Genomic DNA, 22,223 nt, shown 5'->3' on the forward strand with positions numbered 1-22,223 from the left:
AAAAGCCTTTATATCTTGTTTAAAAATTTGTCGTTCTTCAAATTTTTCATTTAAAACCTCCAATAATATTTCATAAGTGAATTCAGTGCGCTTAGGATCAGTCTTTTTCTTTTTCCCGTTCCCATTAGGATCCTTCCCAGGTTCTCGCCCTTTAGATCTAAGGGCCATTTCTGTATTCATTTCTTCAAAAATTCACAATAAACTCTTAAAGATAAGTCCAAAAAAGTAGCAAGAATCTTTTGGTGTAGGTAAAAGTAAGTTAAATAAGGGTGATCATAGGTTAAAAAAAGTAAAGGTTATGAAGCGAATCTGAAACAGTGCTCACTCCATGAGCGTCTCCTGCTGACCTCCACACACAATCTTAATGGGTATATTGCTGCTCAATCCGTTCAGTATACAAAATCCAGTTATCTATTTATATGGTCAAACTTAGAAACGTAGAAAACTTACAACACAATACAGGCCCTTCAGCCAACAATGCTGTGCCAAACATGTACTTACTTTAGAAACTACCTCATGTTACCCATAGCCCACTATTTTTCTAAGCTTCATGTACCTATCCAGGAGCCTCTTAAAAGACCCTACTGCATCCACCTCCAGCACAGTCACTTAGCAGCCCATTCCACGCACTCACCCCTCTCTGTATAAAAAAAAAAACTTACCCCTGACATCTCCTCTGTACCTACTTTCAAGCACCTTAAAACTGTGCCCTCTCGTGTTAGCCATTTCAGCCCTGGGGAAAAAGCCTCTGACTATCCACGCAATCAATTTCTCTCATCACCTTATACAATTCTATCAGGTCACCTCTCATCCTCCACCACTCCAAGGAGAATAGACCGAGTTCACTCAACCTGTTCTCGTAATGCATGATCCCCAATCCAGGCCACATGCTTGTAAATCTTTCTCTGCACCCTTTCTATAGTTTCCACATCCTTCCTGTAGTGAGGTGACAGAACTGAGCACAGTACTCTAAGTGGGGTCTGACCAGGGTCCTATATAGCTGTAACATTACCTCTCAGCTCTTGAACTAAATCCCTCGGTTGATTAAGGTAAATCCACCGTATGTCTTCTTAACCACAGAGCCAACCTGCGCAGCAGCTTTTGAGTGTCCTATGGACTTGAAGCCCAAGATCCCACTGATCCTCCACACTACCAAGAGTCTTACCATTAATACTATATTCTGCCATCATATGTGACCTTCCAAAATGAACCACTTCACACTTATCTGGGTTGAACTCCATCTGCCACTTCTCATCCCAGTTCTGCATCCTATCAATGTTCCGCTGTAATCTCTGCAGTCCTCCACACTATCCACAACATCCCCAACCTTTCTATCATCAGCACATTTACTAACCCATCCCTCCACTTCCTCATCCAGGTCATTTATAAAAAGCATAAAAAGGAGGGGTCTCAGACCTGATGCACACCACTGGTCACCGATCTCCATGCAGGATATGATCTGTCTACAACCATTCTTTGCCTTCTGTGGGCAAGCCAGTTCTGGATCCACAAAGCAATGTCCCTTGGATCCCATGCCTCCTTACTTTCTCAATAAGCCTTGCAAGGGGTACCTTATCAAATGCCTTGCTGAAATCCAGATACACTACATCTACTACTCTACCTTCATCAATGTGTTTAGTCACATCCTCAAAAAATTCAATCAGGTTTGTAAGGCACAACCTGCCTTTCACAAAGCCATGCTGACTATTCCTAATCAGATTATGCCTCTCCAAATGTTCATAATTCCTGTCTCTCAGGATCTTGTCCATCAACTTACCAACCACTGAAGCAAGACTCACTGATCTATATAATTTCCTGGGCTATCTCTACTCCCTTTCATGAATTATGGAACAACATCTGCAACCCTCCAATCCTCCAGAACCTCTCCTTTCCCCATTGATGATGCTGGTACAGTACACAGTAAAAATGAAACAACGTTCCTCCAGGTCCCTGGTGCTACATGAAACAACACAAAACTACACTAGACTATGTGAGACAACTCAAGGCTACACTAGATTATGTAAAACAACACAAAAAATACACTATACTACAGACCTACACAGGACTAAATAAAGTGCACAAAATACTGCAGGGCAGTACAATAATTAATAAACAATAAACAAGACAATAGGCACAGTAGAGGACAAATTTCAACATAATAATTGCATCACTGCCTGATTAGAGTATGGGAAATGCTCTAATTAACACAGTAGCACTGGGCCCAGAAATAACATGATGTCTTTAGTCCAGATTTCTCATAATATACCAAATTGAGAAATATCACATTGCTTTTCAACAACTGTAACACACTTTGAGCAAACTCTAAGAGAAGGGTGGGTTAGCAAGAGATGAGATGATTACATGATCATTGTAACTGCGGTTCAAATACTTCTAAATAATTCATTTCCCTCAGCTGTCTCCTTGCTACCAAGCACCCACCTTTATCTTTGTCACACCCTTAGTTACTCCGAAATAGTCTATCCCTTTATTCCTTCTACCAAACTGTATGCGGCTCCAAGGGTAGTGATAGTCGAAGGGTGGCAGTGGGGATGAGCTCCCACTACTAAACAAATGTTCTTCATGGTGTGCATCTCAAATACCATCTGACAACCAAGTCCAACTCCTGGCCTTCACGTGTGGCATAGTTCTTATGCCCGGCAGAGCTGTTCTCACTGACAGGAGAAGTGGCAAAGGCGGACCACTGGCGCCTTAAAACCAGTTGCTTCGGGCAGATAGGGCTCATTAACCACAGATGGTAGCTCATCTAGGAAAGGGAAAACTCCGATTTCAAACCTCTGCTGCTTTGCAGCTATACCCGCTCACAGGAAAGGCTTTGGGAGTAAACCCCGAGGAAAAATCCAGAGTCGGAGTCCCGAAGGCAGCTGACTGCTGTACCCAGCACCGGCACGGCAACTCCTGCGATGCTGCTGGCACCAAACTGTATCGACTTTCATCATTCCTTTGGACCTGTCATCAGCATGGAGAGGGGGGTCCCACTGCATGGGCAACAGACGCATCTCCACATCAACTCTGCCCTGGCTTGTGCCCTGGAGAAGCCACTCCCAGTGACTACCAGAGGCTCATTACCCATGGTCAACCACGACCGGAGGCCACAAAGTGTATGCCCATGCACTCTATTCCATCTGCCACTACTTTGCCCATTCTCCAATCTGTCTAAGACTCTCTGCAGATTTCCTGCTTCCTCAATACCAACTGCTCCTCCATCTATCTTTGTATCATCCACAAACTTGCCCACAAAGCCATTAAGGTAGCCTGAAGGTTAACTTGTAGGTGGAGTCACTGGTGAGGAACACAAATGCAATGTTAGCATTAAAGGATCAGCCATGATCAAAAGGCAGAGCAGACCTGATGAGCCGGATGGCCTAGTTCGGCTCTTATGTCATATTAATTCTATCCCAACAATAAGGTTGATCAATTTCCTCACTTGCCTTTCTCAATAACCTATGATAAAGCCCATTAGCTCCTGAGAGCATATCCACCTTAATGTTCTTCAGGAGATCCAAAGCCACTTATTTCTAGTTTCAATATGCCCCAGAATATCAGCATGCCCCTCTGTGATATCACTATTCTACATGTCCTTAACACTGATGAATACCAATGCAAGGTACTCATTTAGTATCTCACCTGCATAAATTCCCTCCTTTGCCCTCAAGTAGTCCTACCCCTTTCCCAGCTACCCTAGTTTTAATGCACGAATAAAATTTCTTGGTATTCTCCTCCATTCTACTAGCTAAGGACAATTCGTAGCCCCTTTTAGCTCTCCTCTCTCCCTGTTCAAGTTTTTTCCTGCTTGCTTTCTATTCAAGAAGCCTACCCAATCTCAGCTTCTTAAATCTTACATACACTTCCTTTTTCTCTTTTGCTAAACTTGTAGCATCACTTGTCCAGGCAAGGATGATTTGTAATAATTATTGTAGAGGTCTTCTGGCACTGAAAATATTGATCGTCCTTTTTCAAACAAATCAATAGCATATCCAAGACTGTTATTTTTACGAGAATCAGAATGGGTCAGATGTGGAAAACTACCTAAGCTTTATGTAAATTCATGTTAGCTGTGGTTGGATCAAGTTTTAATCTCTTGCTGGATTCTGCTTACCGATATGGGTTATAAATAATCTAGGTGAGAAGACTGAATACAATACATAAAGCTGTGTGGAGAATATCGGCTTGATCAAGGTGTGAAAATTAAGGTTTAAAACAAATCAGAAAAGCAAGATTTTATTCGTAAAAACCAGTGAGGTACTAGGTAAGGTGGAATGTTGAGGTACCCAAGTGACTCTCAGATCCCTCCAAATACACGTATATTCCTATTAAAAATTGTTAGAATTCAACGGCATATGATATTCTGAAGGCAACCTTAAAATAAAAGTATTTATATACTTTAACAGCATTCGATATACTGTTCAACATTACCAATACATCAACCTTTTTGTATGGACCTCTGAAAATGGGAAAACATCGTAACTTTGTTGGGTAAAGCTTTACGGACACAGATCTATTTTCAGATTACTAACAATGAGTAAATATGTTTTAAATTCTTACAACACCATGATCTGCCTTTGTTGATGTCAACTTACCAATTGTTTCTCAAAGTAAATTGACCAAACCACAGCATAATGGCCGACAGTCAGAATAATGAAAAGCAGCAATGAAAGTTCCACATTACTCATCTTCCTCACTCTCCGATAGTAGAAAACAGGTTGGCGCCAGTCTGGTAATCCTTTCTCTAAAATCTCATTATACCTGAAAGAAATAAATATAATACAATCTAAACACAAAATAGTTGTAAAATCGTATTTCAAAAACTCTTGAAGTCTATTTTGCAGTTCATTATAATTTAATTCTTGTATTTGACACATTAAAATGTATTCTATATGCCATCACCTATGATATAGAACTTGTCATAAAGAATAGATTACTCCGCACCTCCTCTTCAAACCAGAAATTAGTTGTTCTGTACCATTAAAAATACTAATTGCGGTAATATTTTGCTTTTAAGATGTATGAGGGGTGATTGATAAGTTCATGGCCTAAGATAGAAGGAGTCAATTTTAGAAAACCTAGCACATTTAGTTTTCCTACATTTACACTTAGTGCAGCAGTCGTGGAGCATACGGATCCCTTCTTTGTAGAAGTCGGCATCTTGGACCTCCAGAAGTGGTCCACATAACAGGAGATGAATTATTAACTTCAAACTTACTGCTCACTCAGAGTTGAACTGCACGTGCATGTAACGAGAGCTGTATATCTCCTTCTACCTTAGGCCACAAACTTATCAATCACCCCTGCTGTGGACCACTTCTACAAAGAAGGGATCTGTATGCTCCACGACCACTGGACTAAGTGTGTACATGTAGAAGAGAACTATGTTGTTGTGCTAGGTTTAATGTGCTATAAATGTGCTAGATTTTCTAAAACTGACTCCTTCTACCTTAGGCCACGAACGTATCAATCACCCCTCATATATTGTTATTTGCATATTTTAAATTATCACATTAACTGCACTTGACAAACAATAGAAAATAAATTCTTGCTTTATTTTCAGAATTCAAATGAGACTGCAAATGTTGCAATTGAAATCAACAAACAGAACACTAGATGAACTCAGTGGGTCAAGCAGCAACTGGAGCCAAAAGTTGAAGTTGACATTTTGGGTTAACTCAAAATGATAACTTCTACTGTGCCTCCGTAGATATTACTTGATTCACCAAGTTATTCCAGAGTCCTGTTTATTGTTCTTCATTTTATCCTGCAATATTACAAGCATATCAAAAGGAGGAACAAACTAAATGCAGCTCTATTTGCTGGGCACACGGAATATATTAAATATAGTATAGTCTTAACTCAAACCAAAGCATAAGCAAGCTACTTCAGTGAATGACAAAATTTGCAACAGCACTTGATAGCATGAAATGCGTAATTAATGAACGCAGATTGTTAAATGAGTACATAACCTGACTGAGTCCATGCATTATCTAGGGTAGTCCTATTTATACATTTGTCCACAACTCTAGAAAAGACGAAGTTGTTTCTACCAATTCTGAAAAAGTTGAGACAAAAAATATCATGACCAAATGATTCATAACTTTTTTTCCCCCAAGGTCAATTTGACTATTACAATTCTACTATTACAAGACAGTTGCAAGAGAATGTCCTGCAACACAAGGTACGTACACAAAATAAAACGCATCTTGTGGTTGCATCCCATTTGTGTTCATTGTTTATGTGGTCCACATTAATTTTCCTTTACCTATGTATATTTACTAAATTTTGAAGTTGCACTTGGACCACTGAATTACCCAAATTACTAGGCCATTATAGAGGATAGTCAAGAGACTACCATACTGTTGTGTCTCAAATCATGTAGTTCAAACGAAATAAAGATTCCACTAGAGGACAACAGTGAAGCCACTGGAGATAAGACAGGAGTAAGCAAAATATTGGAAGAGATCATTGGTGGACACAATTTTTTATTGTGATGGAATGGCCAGAGCTTACTGTAGACATATATGGAGAGACCAACAGCTCTCTTGTAATATAACCACAAAATGCTGTTTTAACTTTTCAGACCAAGACCCTTCATCAGATCTCAGCCTTAAATATAGACACTTTTTTTTAAACGTAGATGCTGCCTGGTATGCTGAGCTCCTCCAGCATTTTGAGTGCATTACTCTGGATTTCCAGCATCAACAGAATTTTTTCTGTTTATCATGTACTTTACTTACTTGGCACAAATGCCAATTAAAGAGACAAGTCAATTGTCATCAATTCCAGGATACCCAAATTTTTGTTTTAAATATGAACACACAGGTGCAGGAGTTCTTGCCTACTACCTTTTTCTCACCACTCAATGGTTCCAGTCTACAACTGTAGAACTGCACCACATACTCACCCTTATTAACAATTCCTGTCGGCAGCCACACACTAACCACATTCCCAGTTCCTGCCACAGACTGCATGCCTAACTACGTTTCTGGTTCCTGGCTCCGGATGCACACTTAACCAAGTTCCTGAACTTGGCTGTGTACATAACCACATTCTCAACCCTTAGTTTCAAGTACATACCAAACAATTCTCTGACCTTGGCCACATACAGCCATCTGAATTCCAAGAAAAATACAGGAAGCAACTCCAGTCAGAATAACTAATCTTCTTCAACCCAACTAGAGCCTTTGACTAAATTAGTGGAACACCGTTCTCAAATTTCAAAGTTCAAAACAAACTTATTATCATTTTCATTTTTAATCTTTTTTTATTGATTTAAAAATATATAAAGACAAATACAAATCAGAAGAGAAGTTATATCAAATTACATATTCCAATGGAAGTACAAACAAGTGTACACAGTCAAAATCATATATAGTATAATATTGAGCTCCTCAATATCCACAACTCCTCTTAACAATTCAAAAAAAAGATCAAAAATTGCCATTATTAAGAAAAAGAAAAAAATCCCACTAAACTAACCTAAAACAAAAAGACTGGGCATTCCATTTGAGGATATAATTACAAAAAAGGAGGGAAATACTTCTGGTCAAATCTGAAAAGTCACGGAGAAGAAAAAAAATTACCTAAAAAAAAAAGAAAAAAAAAGTTTAATAAAAAAGAAAATTTAAATCATATGAAAATATTGAATGAAAGGTCACCAGGTTTGCTCAAATTCAAAAGGTGTATCAAACGTCCGACTTCTAATTTTCTCCAAGCTTAAACACGACATAATGGAGGAGAGCCAAAAAAAAAAAGCAAACAGTAGGTGTATTAGGATCTTTCCAATACAACAAAATAACTCTCCCAGCCAATGAAGTTGAAAAAGCTATAATACATTGAGCGGAAGCAGAAACATTTCCTGCTTCCTTCGGAGTGATCCCAAAAACTGCCGTAAGTGAATTAGGTTGTAGGTCCAAACCTATGACTTTGGATAACTTTCTAAAAACATCTCTCCAGAAATTATTTTTTTTTAAACAAACTTATCAAAAAGTGCAGATGTCATCATATGCTACCAAGATTCATTTTCTTGCAGACATTCACAGTGGAACAAAGAAATACAACAGAATGAATGAAAACAGCAAGCAATCTGCAAAAGAAACTGTCCAAATACAAAGAAAAACAAAAAACAAATAAATAAATAATGCTGCAAACACAAGTCATAGACGAGTCCACAGGTTATGGATTCAGTTTAGTGTTGAACTGAGCAAAGTTATCCATGCTGATTCAGGAGCCTGATGTGGGTCAAATCAAAGGTGGTGACGAATCAGCATCTGGGGAAGACTGGAAATCTGGCAGAGTGGTGCCACAAAAACAACCTTTAACTCGATGTCAGCAAGACCAAGGAGCAGATACATTGACCATGTGGAGAAAACATTAGGTCCACAAGCCAGTCTTCATCGGGGAATCAGAAGTGGAGAGTGGTCAGCAACTTTAATTTCCTCTGTATTATCATTTAAAATGACCTGTCCCGAGTACAGCATACAAGTGCAATTACAAAGAAAGCACAGCAGCACAGCTATTTCCTTAGCAGTTTGAGAAGACTCAGCATGAAATCTAAAATGTTGACAAGCTTCCATAGATATGTGATGGAGTGTATATTTACTGACTGCATCACAGGAACACCAATACCCTTGAACGGAAATTCCTACAAAAATTAGTGGATACATTGTGGGTAAAGCCCTCCCCACCATTGAGAACATCTATATGGAGCATTGTTGCAGGGAAGGAGCATCCATCACCAGGGACACCCACCACCAGGGCATACTCTCTTCTCACTGCTGCCACCAGGAAGGTAGTACAGAAGCCTGAGGACTCACACCACCAGGTTTATCAAGAATAGATTTTAAACCACTCAACCATCAGGTTCTTGAACCAGAGGGAATAACTTGACTCATCTTCACTTGCTCCATCACTGAACTGTTCCCAACTCACTTTCCAGGACTCATCTCATGGTCTTGATATTTATTGCTTATTTATTTATTATTATTGTCTTTGGTGGGCATTGGTGTTTCCATACCAGGCCCTGAAACAACCAGTTAGGATACTCTGCACTTTGAAAACATTCTAGATGACTTGTGGAATCAGTGCAAACTTCTAAGAAAGTAGAGGCGCTGCTGTGTCTTCTTTGCTGCTCCCAAAAACAGATCCTTTGAAATGACAAAGTCAGAGGAATTGTAAGTTACTGATCCCCTCCATCTCCAATCCCCTGACAACTGGCTTTAGACACTCAATTTTTTCTTCCTGTAGTCAATAACTAACTGATTTTAAGACTATAAGACATCGATCTAGTAGTAGAAATTGGCCATTTGGCTCATTAAGTCTGTTCCACCATTTCATCATGGCTGATCCATATTTCTTCTCAGACCAATATCCTACCTTCCACCTTCCCCCCATCCCTTCATACCCTGATCAATCAAGAATCAACCTCCGTCTTAAATATACATGAAGACTTGGCTTCCACAGCTACCTCTGGCAACAAATTCCACAGATTCACCACTCTCTGGCGAAAGAAATTTCTCATCTCCATTCTAAAAGGACGCCCCTCAATTCTGAGAGTGTGTCCATTGGTCTTAGACTCTCCACCACTGGAAACATTCTCTCCACATCGTATCTATCAAGACCTTTCACCATTCAATAGGTTTCAATGAAATCCCTCCCCTCCCCTCTAAATTCCAGTGAGCCCAGGGCCAGAGCCATCAAACACACCTCATATGGTAACCCTTTATTCCTGGTCTCATTCTCATGAACCTCCTTTCAGCCCTCTCCATTGTCAGCTTATCCTTTCTTAGTTAAGAGGCAAAACTGCTCACAATACTCCAGGAGAGGTCTCACTAGTGCCTTATAAAGCCTCAGCGTTACATCTTGCCTTTATATTCCAGTCCTCTAGAAAGGAATGCTAACATAGCATTTGCCTTCCTCACCACTGACTCAACCTTCAAGTTAATCTAAGGAATCTTTCACAAGGACTCCCAAGTTAATTTCTACCTACAATTTTTGAATTTTCTCCGTTTAGAAAAGAATCTAAGCTTTTATTCCTTCTACCAAAGCGCACGATAATACACTTCCCGACTCTATTGATCTGCCACTTCTTTGCTGATTCTCCTAATCCGTCTAAGACCTTCTCCAGCCTCCCTGCTTCTTCAGAACTATCTGCCCCTTCACCTATCTCAGTATTGTTCACAAACTTGCCACAAAGCCATCAATTCCATCATCCAAATTATTAACTTACAACGTAAAAAGAAGTGGTCCCAATACTCACCCCTATGGAATATTAGTCACCAGTAGCCAATAAGAAAGGGTTTCCTTTATTCCCACTCTGCCTCCTGCCTTTCAGCCAATGCTTTATTCATGCTAGTATATGCCCTGTAATACTATGGGTTATCTTGCCAAGCAGCTCCATATGCAACACCTTGTCAAAGGCCTTCTGAAAATGACTTTTGTCTATCCCGTTTGTTATTTCCTCAAAGAATCCCAGCAGATTTGTCAGGTAAGATTTCCCCTCAAGGAAACCATGCTGATTTTAGCCTACTTAATTATGTGCCTCCAAGTACCCCAAAACTTCATCCTTTAATAATCAACCCCAACATCTTCCCAACCAGAGTTCAGACTAAGTGGCCTATAATTTCCTTTCTTCTGCCCCCCTTCCTTCTTGACAAGTGGAGTGAAATTTGCAATTTTCCAGTCCCCTAAAACCATGCCAGAATCTAGTAATTATTAAAAAATCATTACTAATGTCTCCACAATCTCTTCAACTACCACTTTCAGAACCCTTGAAGTGTAGTCCATCTGGTAGATGTGACTTATCTACCTTCAGACCTTTCTGCTTCCCAAGCACCTTTCCCATAGCAACTGCACTCTCTTCTGCCCCCTGAAACTTGAACTTCCAGCATAGTGCCAGTGTATTCCACAGTGAAGACTGATGCTAAATACTTATTGTTTGTTCACCATTTCCTTGCCCCCCATTTCAACTTCTCCAGCATCATTGTCCAGCAGTCCTAGATCTACTATCATCTCTTTTACTTGTTATATCTGGAAAAAACAACTTCTGGTATCTCCTTTGATATTATTGGCTAGTGTACTTCATATTTCATCTTCTCCCTCCTCATGGCTTTCTTCTAGCTACCTTCCGTTGATTTTTAAAAAGCTTCCCCATCCTCCTTCCCGCTCATTTTTGCTCTATTATATGCCCTCTCTTTTGCTTTTGTGCTGCCTTTGACTTCCATTGTCAGCCACAGTTGTATCATCCTACCTTTAATACCTTCATTTTTGAGATATATCTATCCTGTACCTTCTGAATTACTCCCAGAAACTCCAACTATTGCTACTCTACTGACATTCCTGTCAGTGTCCTCTTCCAATCAGCTCCTTTCTCATGCCTTTGTAATTCCCTTTACACCACTGCAATACTGATACATTTGACTTCAGCTTCTACCTTTCAAATTCAGGGTGAATTCTATCATATTATGATCACTGCCTCCTTAGGGTTCCTTCACCTTAAGCTCCTGAATCAGATCTGGCTCATTACACAACACCCAATAAAGAATGGTATGACCTCATACCATAGTGAGCACAACTACAAGTTGCTCTTTAAAAAAAATATCAAGGGCATTCTGAAAATTTGCTCTTGGAATCTAACACCAACCTGATTTTCCCAGTCTATCTGCATAAGGAAATTCCCTATGACAATCGTAACATTGTCCTTTTTACATGCCTTTTCTATCTTCCATTGTAATTTGCAGCCTACAGGCTGGCTACTGTCCGGAAACCTGTACAACTCCCATCAGGGCTTTTTTTTTACCCTTGCAGTTCTTAACTCTACCCACATCGATCCTATGTCAGTTCTTTCTAAGGATTTGATTTCATCTTTTTTTAACCAACAGAACCACACCATCCCCTGTCTGTCCTTTCAATACAATGTATCTTTGATGTTTAGCTGCTAAACTATAATCTTCTTTCAGCCACAAGATCAACTACGTTATTCTATATACTGCATGTAATCAAATATAACACCTTCTGTACTGTATTTGTCACCCTTTTTGATTTTGTCCCTTTGTTACACTTCAACTCATCCCAGTAACTGCAATTTTGTTCTATCATCTGCCTGTCCTTCCTGACAGTCTCATTACACGCTGCCTCTGCTTATATACCAATTGCCTTATCCTCAGTCCTATCACTCAGGTTCCCATCCCCCTGCCAAATTAGGTTAAACCCTCCACAATAGTTCTTGCAAACCTGCCCACAAAGATAATGGTCACCATTGGGTTCATCCATCCTTTTTGTACAGGTCATACCTTCCCCAAAATAGATCCCAACAATCCAAAAATCTGAAGCCATGCCCCTGTACCAGCTCCTTAGCCACAGGCAGAAATCCAGAGATTACAACCCTCAAGTCCTGCTTTTCAGTTTCTACCTCACTCCCTAAATTCTCCCTTCAGGATTTCCTCCCTTTGCCTACTCATCTCATTGGTGTCATTAACTACCAAGACTTCTGGCTGCTCAACCTGTCCCTTTAGAATGCCGTGGACCCTGACACTGGCACCTGGGCAATATACCATCTGGGTGTCTCAATCGCATCCACAGAAACTCGTGCTTATTCCTCTAACTATGGAAACTCCTATCACTACAAAAGTCCTCTTCTTCCCCCCCCCCCCCCACCCACCCACCCCGAGGAGCCACAGCACCAAACTTAGTGCCAGAGAGCTGGTTGCTGCAACTCCCCCTAGTAAGTCCCCTCCACCAACACTATGTCATTTGTAGCTTTGACATTAGTTTCTCAAACTATTTTATTCTGAGCTGTCATGGAAAGAAATTACCAACAGAGGAAGATTCAAGGCAACATTCTAGAGTCCAAGGAATCTTTGGCCCACAACTACTCAAAAGCAGCATTACAAACAACATATGGAACTAACTTCATGAATGCACTTATGATCAATAAGATGGCTCTGGAAATGTGCCAACTCATGCAGAGCAAGTCATTGAGGAGAAAAACAAATCCAGAAACGGTGAACATCCATAGATATGAACAAAGGTGAAGGAGGAGTGGGTCATTTCCAGTAAAATTATACTTATCTCACTAACATGTCCACAGTAGATTAACACTAGCATTGGAGAAAGCTCTCGATTGTCATCAGAAACAGTAAGAGCAGTTACTTTAACAAGCATGGATCGATTTGAAAAAGATAGCATGGATTTGTTCAACGCAAATGTCTAATTTAGTTTATTGATTCTGCAACAGTGCTTGGGGGGGGGGGGGGGGCTGTGGGGGATAGAGTCTGACCGGGAAAAAACTTCTTTTGGTTTGGAAAATGATTTCCAAAGAGCATTTGATAAAGTAATTCCAAATAGGTGTTTTATTAGAATTTGATTATAAAGGGGTAATAACAGCATGGATTATAGATTCCAATTTAATTAGGAACAACAGTAGTAAAAGTTTCCTCTCCCTTCCCCCTTCGAGAATGGATGGACTTACCCCAAGGGTCAATATAAAAGTCACTAGTTTTCCAACTGTGTCATACTGACTTGGACTAAGGTGCAGGGGGCACAAATTCCAGATGATAAAACTTTGAGGCATGGTGAATATACCTCAAGAAAATATAGCAAAGTGAATAGAAAGGTAATAGAGGAAACTTAATACAGTGAAACTTAATGTTACATTTTAGTAAAACAAGAGCCTATATTTACTAGAGGGCAATTCTATACATGTCATTATGAATCAAACCAACTTTTCAATATATATAAATATACATAGAAACATAGAAAACCTACAGCACAATACAGGCCTTCTGCCCACAATGCTGTGCCAAACATGTACTTAGAAATTACCTAGGGTTTCTCAAAGCCCTCTATTTTTCTAAGCTCCATGTACCTATCCAGGAGCCTCTTGAAAGACCCTATTGTATCTGCCTCCACCACAGTCACCGGCAGCCCATTCCACGCACCCACCACACTCTGCGTAAAAAATCTCCCCCTGACATTCCCTCTGTACCGACTTCTAAACACCTTAAAACTCTGGTCTCTTGTGTTAGCCATTTCAGCCCTGGGACAAAGCCTCTAACTATCCACATGATCAATGCCCAACATCTTATACATTAACTTATACTGATTCAGTTGTTGCCCAGAATAAAGAAGTCCTCATTCACAGTGCCCAAAGTCTGCTGTGTTTGAAGAATACCAGACTCAACAAACAGTCTGCTTTGCCACAGTCCATCAGTGCGGCCATGAGCTGGATGACTGGCTTAACAAAGAACAATTAGAAACATGGAGAAAAAACACCTGCCATACAAAACAACAACATAACCCAGTTACCAGATCTTTGCCACTTAGTAAACCTGCAGATATAACTTTTTAGACTTCATATGTCCTCTTCAAAATTTTTCAAAATGCTTTTGTGTAACCAGCAATCATATCTTCAGCATTTTCAGATGTGTTTCAGAGATCTCCCCTCATTCTTCTGAATTCCAGCAAGTACAGTCCCAGGGGACTCAATCTCTCCTCATAGTCTAACCCCCTCATCTCTGGAATCAACCCAGTAAACCTCCTCTGCACCACCTCCAAAGCCAGTATATCCTTCCTCAAGGAGACCAGAACTGCATGCAGTACTCCAGATGTGGCCTCAAAAGTACCCTGTACAGTTGCAGCATAACCTCCATGCTCTTAAATTCAATCCTTCTAGCACCAAAGGCCAATGTTCCATTGGCCTTCTTGATAGCCTACTGCAGCTGCAAACCAACCTTTTGTGATTCATGCACAAGCAACCTGTGTCATTAAACCATGCTACCTTGAAGTTTTCAAAGGGCCTTGTTATTACCCCTGTAATAATAATGTCTAACATTTCTCATTACAGATGACTCAACTAGTGGCCCTGTAGTTTCCTCCTCTTTTAGCATGTCTGAGTAAAGCCACCCCTCAGTTCTCTAATCTCCAAGGACATGGCAGATACGTTTCTTCACTGTAACAGAAACTTCAAATATCCCCAAGATAACGGATGGACTAATTTCAAAAAGTGAAGAATTTGAAAAACTCCCAATCACAAGTGATAAAGTATTAGAGAATCTCATGGAGCTAAAAGGTGTACAAATCACCAAAACGCCATGGGAGCATAGCGGTTATCATGACGCTATTACATCTCGGGGCCAAGTTCAAAGTTCAGTCCTGGCATCGTCTGTAAGGAGTCTCTGTATGTCCTCCTCATGGAACGCGTGGGTTTTCTGCAGGTGCTCCAGTTTCTTTCAACAGTCCAAATATGTACTAGGTAGGTTAACTGATCTTTGCAAATTCTCCTGTGATTAGGTTAGGGTTAAATCAGGATTGCCAAGGGTTGCTGGGCAGCACAGCACAAAAGCCCAGAAGGGCCTATTCCGCACTGTATCTCTAAAATAAAAATAATATCCTTCACGGCATTTAAAGGAAGTGACTAATGAGATAGTAAACCCATTGATAAAAACCAATTACAAGATTCTGTGGATGCTGGAAATCCAGAGCAACACACACTGGAGAAACTCAACAGGTCAAGTAGCATCTATGGAAATGAATAAACAGTCGATGTGCCTTTCCAGTCCTGATGAGAAGGGGGAAAGGGGGAAGGTGCCAGAATATTGTTGGCAAATGCAGGAGTCAATAATCAAAAAGAAAATAGCTAAATATTTGGTAAAGATGAATATAATGAAACAAAGTCAACACGGTTTAGTGAAAAGTACATCATGATTAATAAATTTGCACAAATTCTTTGACAAGGTGCCACATAAGTGATTGGCGCATAAATTAAGAGACCAAGGTATCAGAGGAAGCATGTAAGCATGCATTGTAAACTGGCTGCAAATGGAAAACAAAGAGCTGGAATAAATGAGTCCTTTTTAAGGTTGGAAGGCTATAAGGAGTATCAAAGGGCTGTTGGCCCTCAATTATTTACCATTCATTTTAATAACCTGGAGGGAACAAAATACAAGGTTTTCAAATTTTCCAACAGTACAAAAGTAGATGGAAACGCATGTTGTAATAATGACATTGTGATAAAGATAGACGCAGTGCTAGAGTGAAATCCCAGCAAACGGAGTTTAATGAGAAGAGTGGGATCACATATTCAGTAAGAAGAATCCAAAGGCAGATTATCTGAAGGAGAACTCTGAAAATTGAGTGAAGTTCAGAGGGGTCGAGGTATTCTTTTACATAGAAACATAGAAAATAGGTGCAGGAGTAGGCCATTCGGCCCTTCGAGCCTGCACCACCATTCAGTATGATCATGGCTGATCATCCAACTCAGAACCCTGTACCTGCTTTCTCTCCATACCCCTTGATCCCTTTAGCCACAAGGGCCATATCTAACTTCCTCTTAAATATAGCCAATGAACCGGCCTCAACTGTTTCCTGTGGCAGAGAATTCCACAGATTCACCACTCTCTGTGTGAAGAAGTTTTTTCTCATCTTGGTCCTAAAAGGCTTCCCCTTTATCCTTAAACTGTGACCCCTCGTTCTGGACTTCCCCAATATCGGAAACAATCTTCCTGCATCTAGCCTGTCCAATCCCTTTAGAATTTTATATGTTTCAATAAGATCCCCCCTCAATCTTCTAAATTCCAGCGAGTATAAGCCTAGTTGATCCAGTCTTTCTTCATATTGCCATCCCAGGAATCAATCTGGTGAATCTTCTTTGTACTCCCTCTATGGCAAGAATGTCTTTCCTTAGATTAGGTGCAAATCAATAGGCAGGTCCAACAAGTAGCTAAGGCATAAAATTAGCCTTTGGCCTTTACTTGGATGGAGTTACAGTATGTGCTAGGAAGTTTCTGAACCCTATAGAATTTTCTGTTTTTGCATAAATATGACTTAAAGTGTGATCAGATCTTCACAAGTCCTAAAACTCGATAAAGGAAACCCAATTAAATAAATAGAAGTTATACTTTTTCATTTATTGAGAAAAATGATCCAATTACTACATGTATTTGTTAGAAAAAGTATGTGAACCTCTAGTGTAATGCCTTCTACAAAGGTATTTGGAGTCAGGTATTCCAATCATTGAGATGAGATTGGAGGTGTGGGTTATAGAGGTGCCCTGGCCTAAAAAAAGGCAAAGTCAGGTTACAGTCTGCTCTTCTCAAGAAATATCTGCTTATGTGCACCATGCCTCGATCAAACTTTCAGAGGACCTTAGAAGAAGAATTGTAGGGATTCATGAAGTTGGAAAAGGCTACGAAAGCACTTCTAAAGACCAGAGTATTCATCAGTCCACAGCAAGAGAAACTGCCTACAAATGGAGGAAACTCAATACTGTTGCTACTCACCCTAGGAGTGAGCATCCTGCGAAGATCACATGAAGAGCATAAGATGCAATGCTGAAGGAGGTGAAAAAGAACCCAAGAGTAACAGCAAAAGATCTGCAGACACCTCTAGAGCGCTATGTTCATGTGTCCACTACTCAAATAAAAACACTGAACAAGAATGGTGCCCATGGACAGATACCACAGAGGAAATAACTGCTCTCCAAAAAAAAAACACTGCTGCATATCTCAAGTTTGCAAAAGACCACCCGGATGTTCTACAATGCTTCTGGGACAATGTTCTCTGGACAACGGAGACAGAAGTTGAACTTTTTTGGCAGAAATGCACATTACAATGGTTGGAGGGAAAAAAAAGGCACTGCAGGCCAACACCAAAACTTCACCCCAACTGTGAAGCACGGTGGAAGGAGCATCATGGTTTTAGGGCTGCTTTGCTTCCTCAGGGAACAATTGTAAAAAGACATTTTACAGGAGAATATCAGGGTCACCTGAATATCAGGGATGTCACCTGAAGCCAATAGTGCAGGACTGATCAACAGTTACCAGAAACATTTGGTTGAAATTATTGCTGTACAAGGCAGAGGGTGTCACATCAGTTACTGAAAGCAAAGGTCATATACTTTTTCCAACAAATACATATAATATTGGATCATTTTGCTCAATAAATAAATAAGCATAGTTTTTTTTGTTATTTATTTAATTGGGTTCTCTTTATCTAGTTCATGATTTACATGAAACCTGATCTCATTTTAGGTCATAATTATGCTGAAATAGAAAATTCTACAGGGTTCACAAACTTTCTAGCACCACTGTAAAGTTTAAGAATAGGAAATTAACTTTCTCCCTGCATCTAGCCTCCCAAGACTTAATAAGAAATGTGTGATTCATTCATCTAACGTGCAAGAATGATTTAGCATGTCATATGATAGATTCATCATCTGAAGATCCAGTCTGATGAATCTTTCCTGTGCTTTCTCTAAAGTTTATTACTTTTACATAAGGAAACTTCATTTATTTTCATTCTTCCCCCCCAACCCCAGATTTATCACAGCTTGATATGGCAACTGCTCAATGCGTGACTACAAGAAACTGTAGAGATTTGTGTACACAATTTAGCATTTCACAGAAGTCATAAACTTGTAAATAATTTTGTTAATACATTTTAAATGTTCCATAGTTCCCACATCTGTCTTCCTCAAAAAACATACCAAATGGATAGAATGTTCTTTCCATTTTAAGTACAGCAGCAATGTGAACTATTTGGCTATCAATTTAGTAGATGAAGGCATCGCGACAACCTTGCTTTGTTAATTGATTCTGTCATTATTTTTAATTTTACTCATTTTGTTCTTCTTTACTTACTTTAGCAATTTTGAGAACTTTATAAAGTATTCTATTATAGGTAGAAATTATGCTTTATATTATTCTAGTGTGAAGTAACAGTATTGTAGGCTGTTATAAACACTGCACAATGCTGATAGACTAAACAGATTTTAAAAGGGTAGTGTTCTCTTTTGGCATCTTAAATCATGATTAAAAGGCAGGAATACGCTAAGAACTATTCTTATAAAATTTAAAAAAAAAAAAAAAAATTCCTTTTGGGAAAAAAAAAGTGTCATAGATATGCAGCATAACAGGCCTTTAGGTCCAACTGGTGAATGCTAACCAGGATACCCATCTAAACTGGTCCCATTGCTCATGTTTAGCCCATATCCCTCTAATCCTTCCCTATCATTGTACCTATCCAAGTACCTCTAAATGTTGTTAATGTACCTGTCTCAATTGAGATATTGCCACATATATGAGATAAAGCAAAAACATTTTTTGCAAACTGTTTAATCAGATAAGGTCATTGCACGACAGAGGAAAAAGCATAACAATGCAGAATAAAGTGTAACGGCTATGGAGAAAGTTCAGTGCAAGTAAGCAATAAAGTGCAAGATCATAACAACGCAGATTGTGAGAGCAAGACCCCAATTTATTGCACGAGGGAAATAATAGTGCTATAACAGCGAGGTGGAAGCTGTCCTCGAGTCTGCTGTTACATGTTTCAGATGTTTACATCTTCTGCCCAATGGAAGAAGGGGGAAAAGAGAGAATGTCCATGGTGTGAGGGGTACTTGATTATGTTGACCCCTTTACTGAAGCAGTAAGAACTATAGATGAAGTCCATAGAGGGGAATCTGGTTTCTGTGAAATGCTAAACTGTGTGCACAACTCAGCAGTTTCACGAAGTCACACATTGAGCAGTTGCCATACTAAGCTGTCATAAATCCAGATAGGGTAACTATGAAAAATAGGTAAGGGTCAACAGGGGCATGCCAAATCCCTTCATCCCCGAGGAAGCAGACGCATTGATGAGCTTTCTTGATGGTTGGAGTAGGACAGGTTACTGGTGATGTTGACTCCTAGGAACTTGGAGTTCGCAACCTCAGCACCACTGGCATAGATTGAGCATGTCGACTGCCAGCTCTTTTGTTTTGCTGACAGAGGGAAAGATTGTTGTCATATCACAATATTACGAAGCTCTTTATCTCCTTCCTGTACTCTGACTCAATCGCTATTTGACATATGGTCCATTATGGTGGTATCATCTTAAAATTGCAGATTAAAAGCAGTATCTGGCCACAAAGTCATGACACTTCCTCTGGCAGTGCATTCCATACCCTGACCACTCTCTGGATGAAAATATTGTCCAAGGTTCCGATTAAATGTTTCCCCTCTCACCCTTTACCTTTGGCCTCTAGTTCTTCATTCGCTAACCAGGGGAAAACAACTGCACATTGACCTACCTATGCTCAACAAGATTAAATACACCTCTAAGTTCACCCCCCAATCTCCTACACTCCAATCAAAACAGTCCCAATCTGTCCAACCCCTCGAGTCCCAACAACATTCTCATAAATCTTCTCTGTGCTCTTTCTAACTTAATGACATCTTTCCTGTAGCAGGGTGACCAAACCTCAACACAATATCCCATATAAAATACTAGAAGAGTCACCATACAAGGTATCTATGGAGAGGAATAAACAGTCAATGTTTCTGTCTGAGACCGTCTATCAGGACTCAAAGGTCTCATGAGGTCTTCATGAAGGGCCTTGATCCTAAACGTTGACTGCTTATTCCTCTCCATAATGCTGCCTGACCTGATGAGTTCTTCCAGCATTTTGAGTGTGTCACCCTGGATTTCCAGCACCTGCAGAATTTCATGTTTATAATATCCCACGTGGCCTCTCAAACTTCGTGAACAATGCAATACAACATCCCAACTTCTATACTCAATGCCCTGACTGAAGGCCACCATGTCAAAAGCCTTTTACATTACTCTGTCTACCCAAAATAACATTTTCAGAAAATCATGTACCTGCACACCTTGATCTCAGTTCTACAACACTTCCCATGACCCTACTGTTGACTATTGTCTTATCTTTATTTGTCTTCCCAAAATCTTTGATTTCAAAATCTCAAATTTGTTTTTCCTTGCACTTTTCTGAATTAAGCTGAATTTACTGTTGTTCAGTCCACTTATTCAGCTGATCAAGAACTCACTAAATCCTGATGATCATCCTCATTGTCAACACCACCTACTCTAGTGTCATCTGGAAACTTACTAAATATGCCTTGTACCTTTTCATCCAAATCATATATGCAGAAGACCACAGCAACAAACCTAGAACAGACCACTGGGGAACATCACTAGTCATGGGCCTCCAGTCTGAAAAATAACTTGCCACCATCACTTTTGTTTCCTACCATACTGTCAATTAGCTAGCTCTCATTGGATCCCATTAAGGTCTAACTTTCTATAGCAGCCACTTACATGGAACCTTATCAAAGGCTTTACTGAAGTCCATACAGACTACATCTACTGCCCTATCCTAATCGACTTTTTTAGCTTTCTTTAAAACACTCAAATTTATGAGGCACAAGCTTCCACACAGACAGCCATAAAGATTATCCCTAATCAACCCACATTCCCAAATCCTTGTGCATTTTATCCCTTGGAATTTCAGTGAGTAATTTATCACATTAGGCTTACTGGTCTTTAATTCTCAGGTTTTTCTTTGCAGTTATTTTTAAATAAATGCACAACAATAGAACCTTTCAGCCTTCCAGCATCTCCGTTTAGTTTGTGCTAGCATTCTGGGTCTTCGTTGCTCTCGCTCTGTGATCACAGGTGCACTTTCAGCAAATTTATGTAAGAAAAAAACTGAAAACCCATAAGTAAGACGACAGAACATACAGTATCCAACATTACACAATGCAAGGTGCCTCACTCCAGCTTCATCTCTCAGTGTACATAAATATCATAACACAATTTGGAAAGAAAGGTTATTGCAGCACGAAATTTAAAAAGTTGTAAGAAGTGTTTTCTAAACAAACTATATAGTCAGAATAAACATAAAGGTGTTTGAAGCAAAAGCATTAACTACTTCATTAACATGCATAACAAGGATATACTTTACAAAATGATCATACAAATTCATTTCATTACCCTTTGGTGTTGCTGTCAATTTTATATTGCACACTGCCTCCTGGTGATGGAATACAATTTCTGTTGTATTGAAAAGCTCTTCTCAGCTTCCGCCCCCCCCCCCCGCCCCCACCACCTTTTTAAATAGTGTTTTTAGATACAAAAAGAGAATGCTGTCTTTTTAAATTCAGTTTAGTCTATCAGTATTATACTGTATTTAACACAACCAACAGTACTACTACTCCATACTAAATAATACAAAGCATAAATTCTACCTAGAATACTTTTAAAAAAACATCAAAATTTCTAAAATTAGCTCATGTAAAACAAACCAATATTCTCAGATCTCTCTACAGGAGGGATTTGCACATCGTTTTCATTGCTGTGGTACTTACAATAGCAAGAACATTTATCAAATTAGGTAGGTTATTTGAGGAAGACAAATGAACATGTAAATATATTAACAA

At 39.6% G+C, this 22,223-nt stretch overlaps 1 protein-coding gene across 3 annotated transcripts in view; it reads right to left on the reverse strand.

The window, feature by feature from the left end:
• dnajc1 (DnaJ (Hsp40) homolog, subfamily C, member 1) overlaps positions 1-22,223 on the reverse strand; it is a 206,258-nt gene that overhangs the window by 138,687 nt on the left and 45,348 nt on the right. For all 3 annotated transcript variants that reach the window (XM_073054644.1, XM_073054645.1, XM_073054643.1), the window contains exon 4: positions 4,599-4,764. In XM_073054644.1, coding sequence (XP_072910745.1) covers positions 4,599-4,764 — 166 coding nt within the window. The remainder of the gene's footprint in view (positions 1-4,598; positions 4,765-22,223) is intronic.

The sequence above is a fragment of the Hemitrygon akajei genome, chromosome 8, assembly GCF_048418815.1.
Source record: "Hemitrygon akajei chromosome 8, sHemAka1.3, whole genome shotgun sequence".
In the NCBI taxonomy this organism is placed as follows: domain Eukaryota; kingdom Metazoa; phylum Chordata; class Chondrichthyes; order Myliobatiformes; family Dasyatidae; genus Hemitrygon; species Hemitrygon akajei.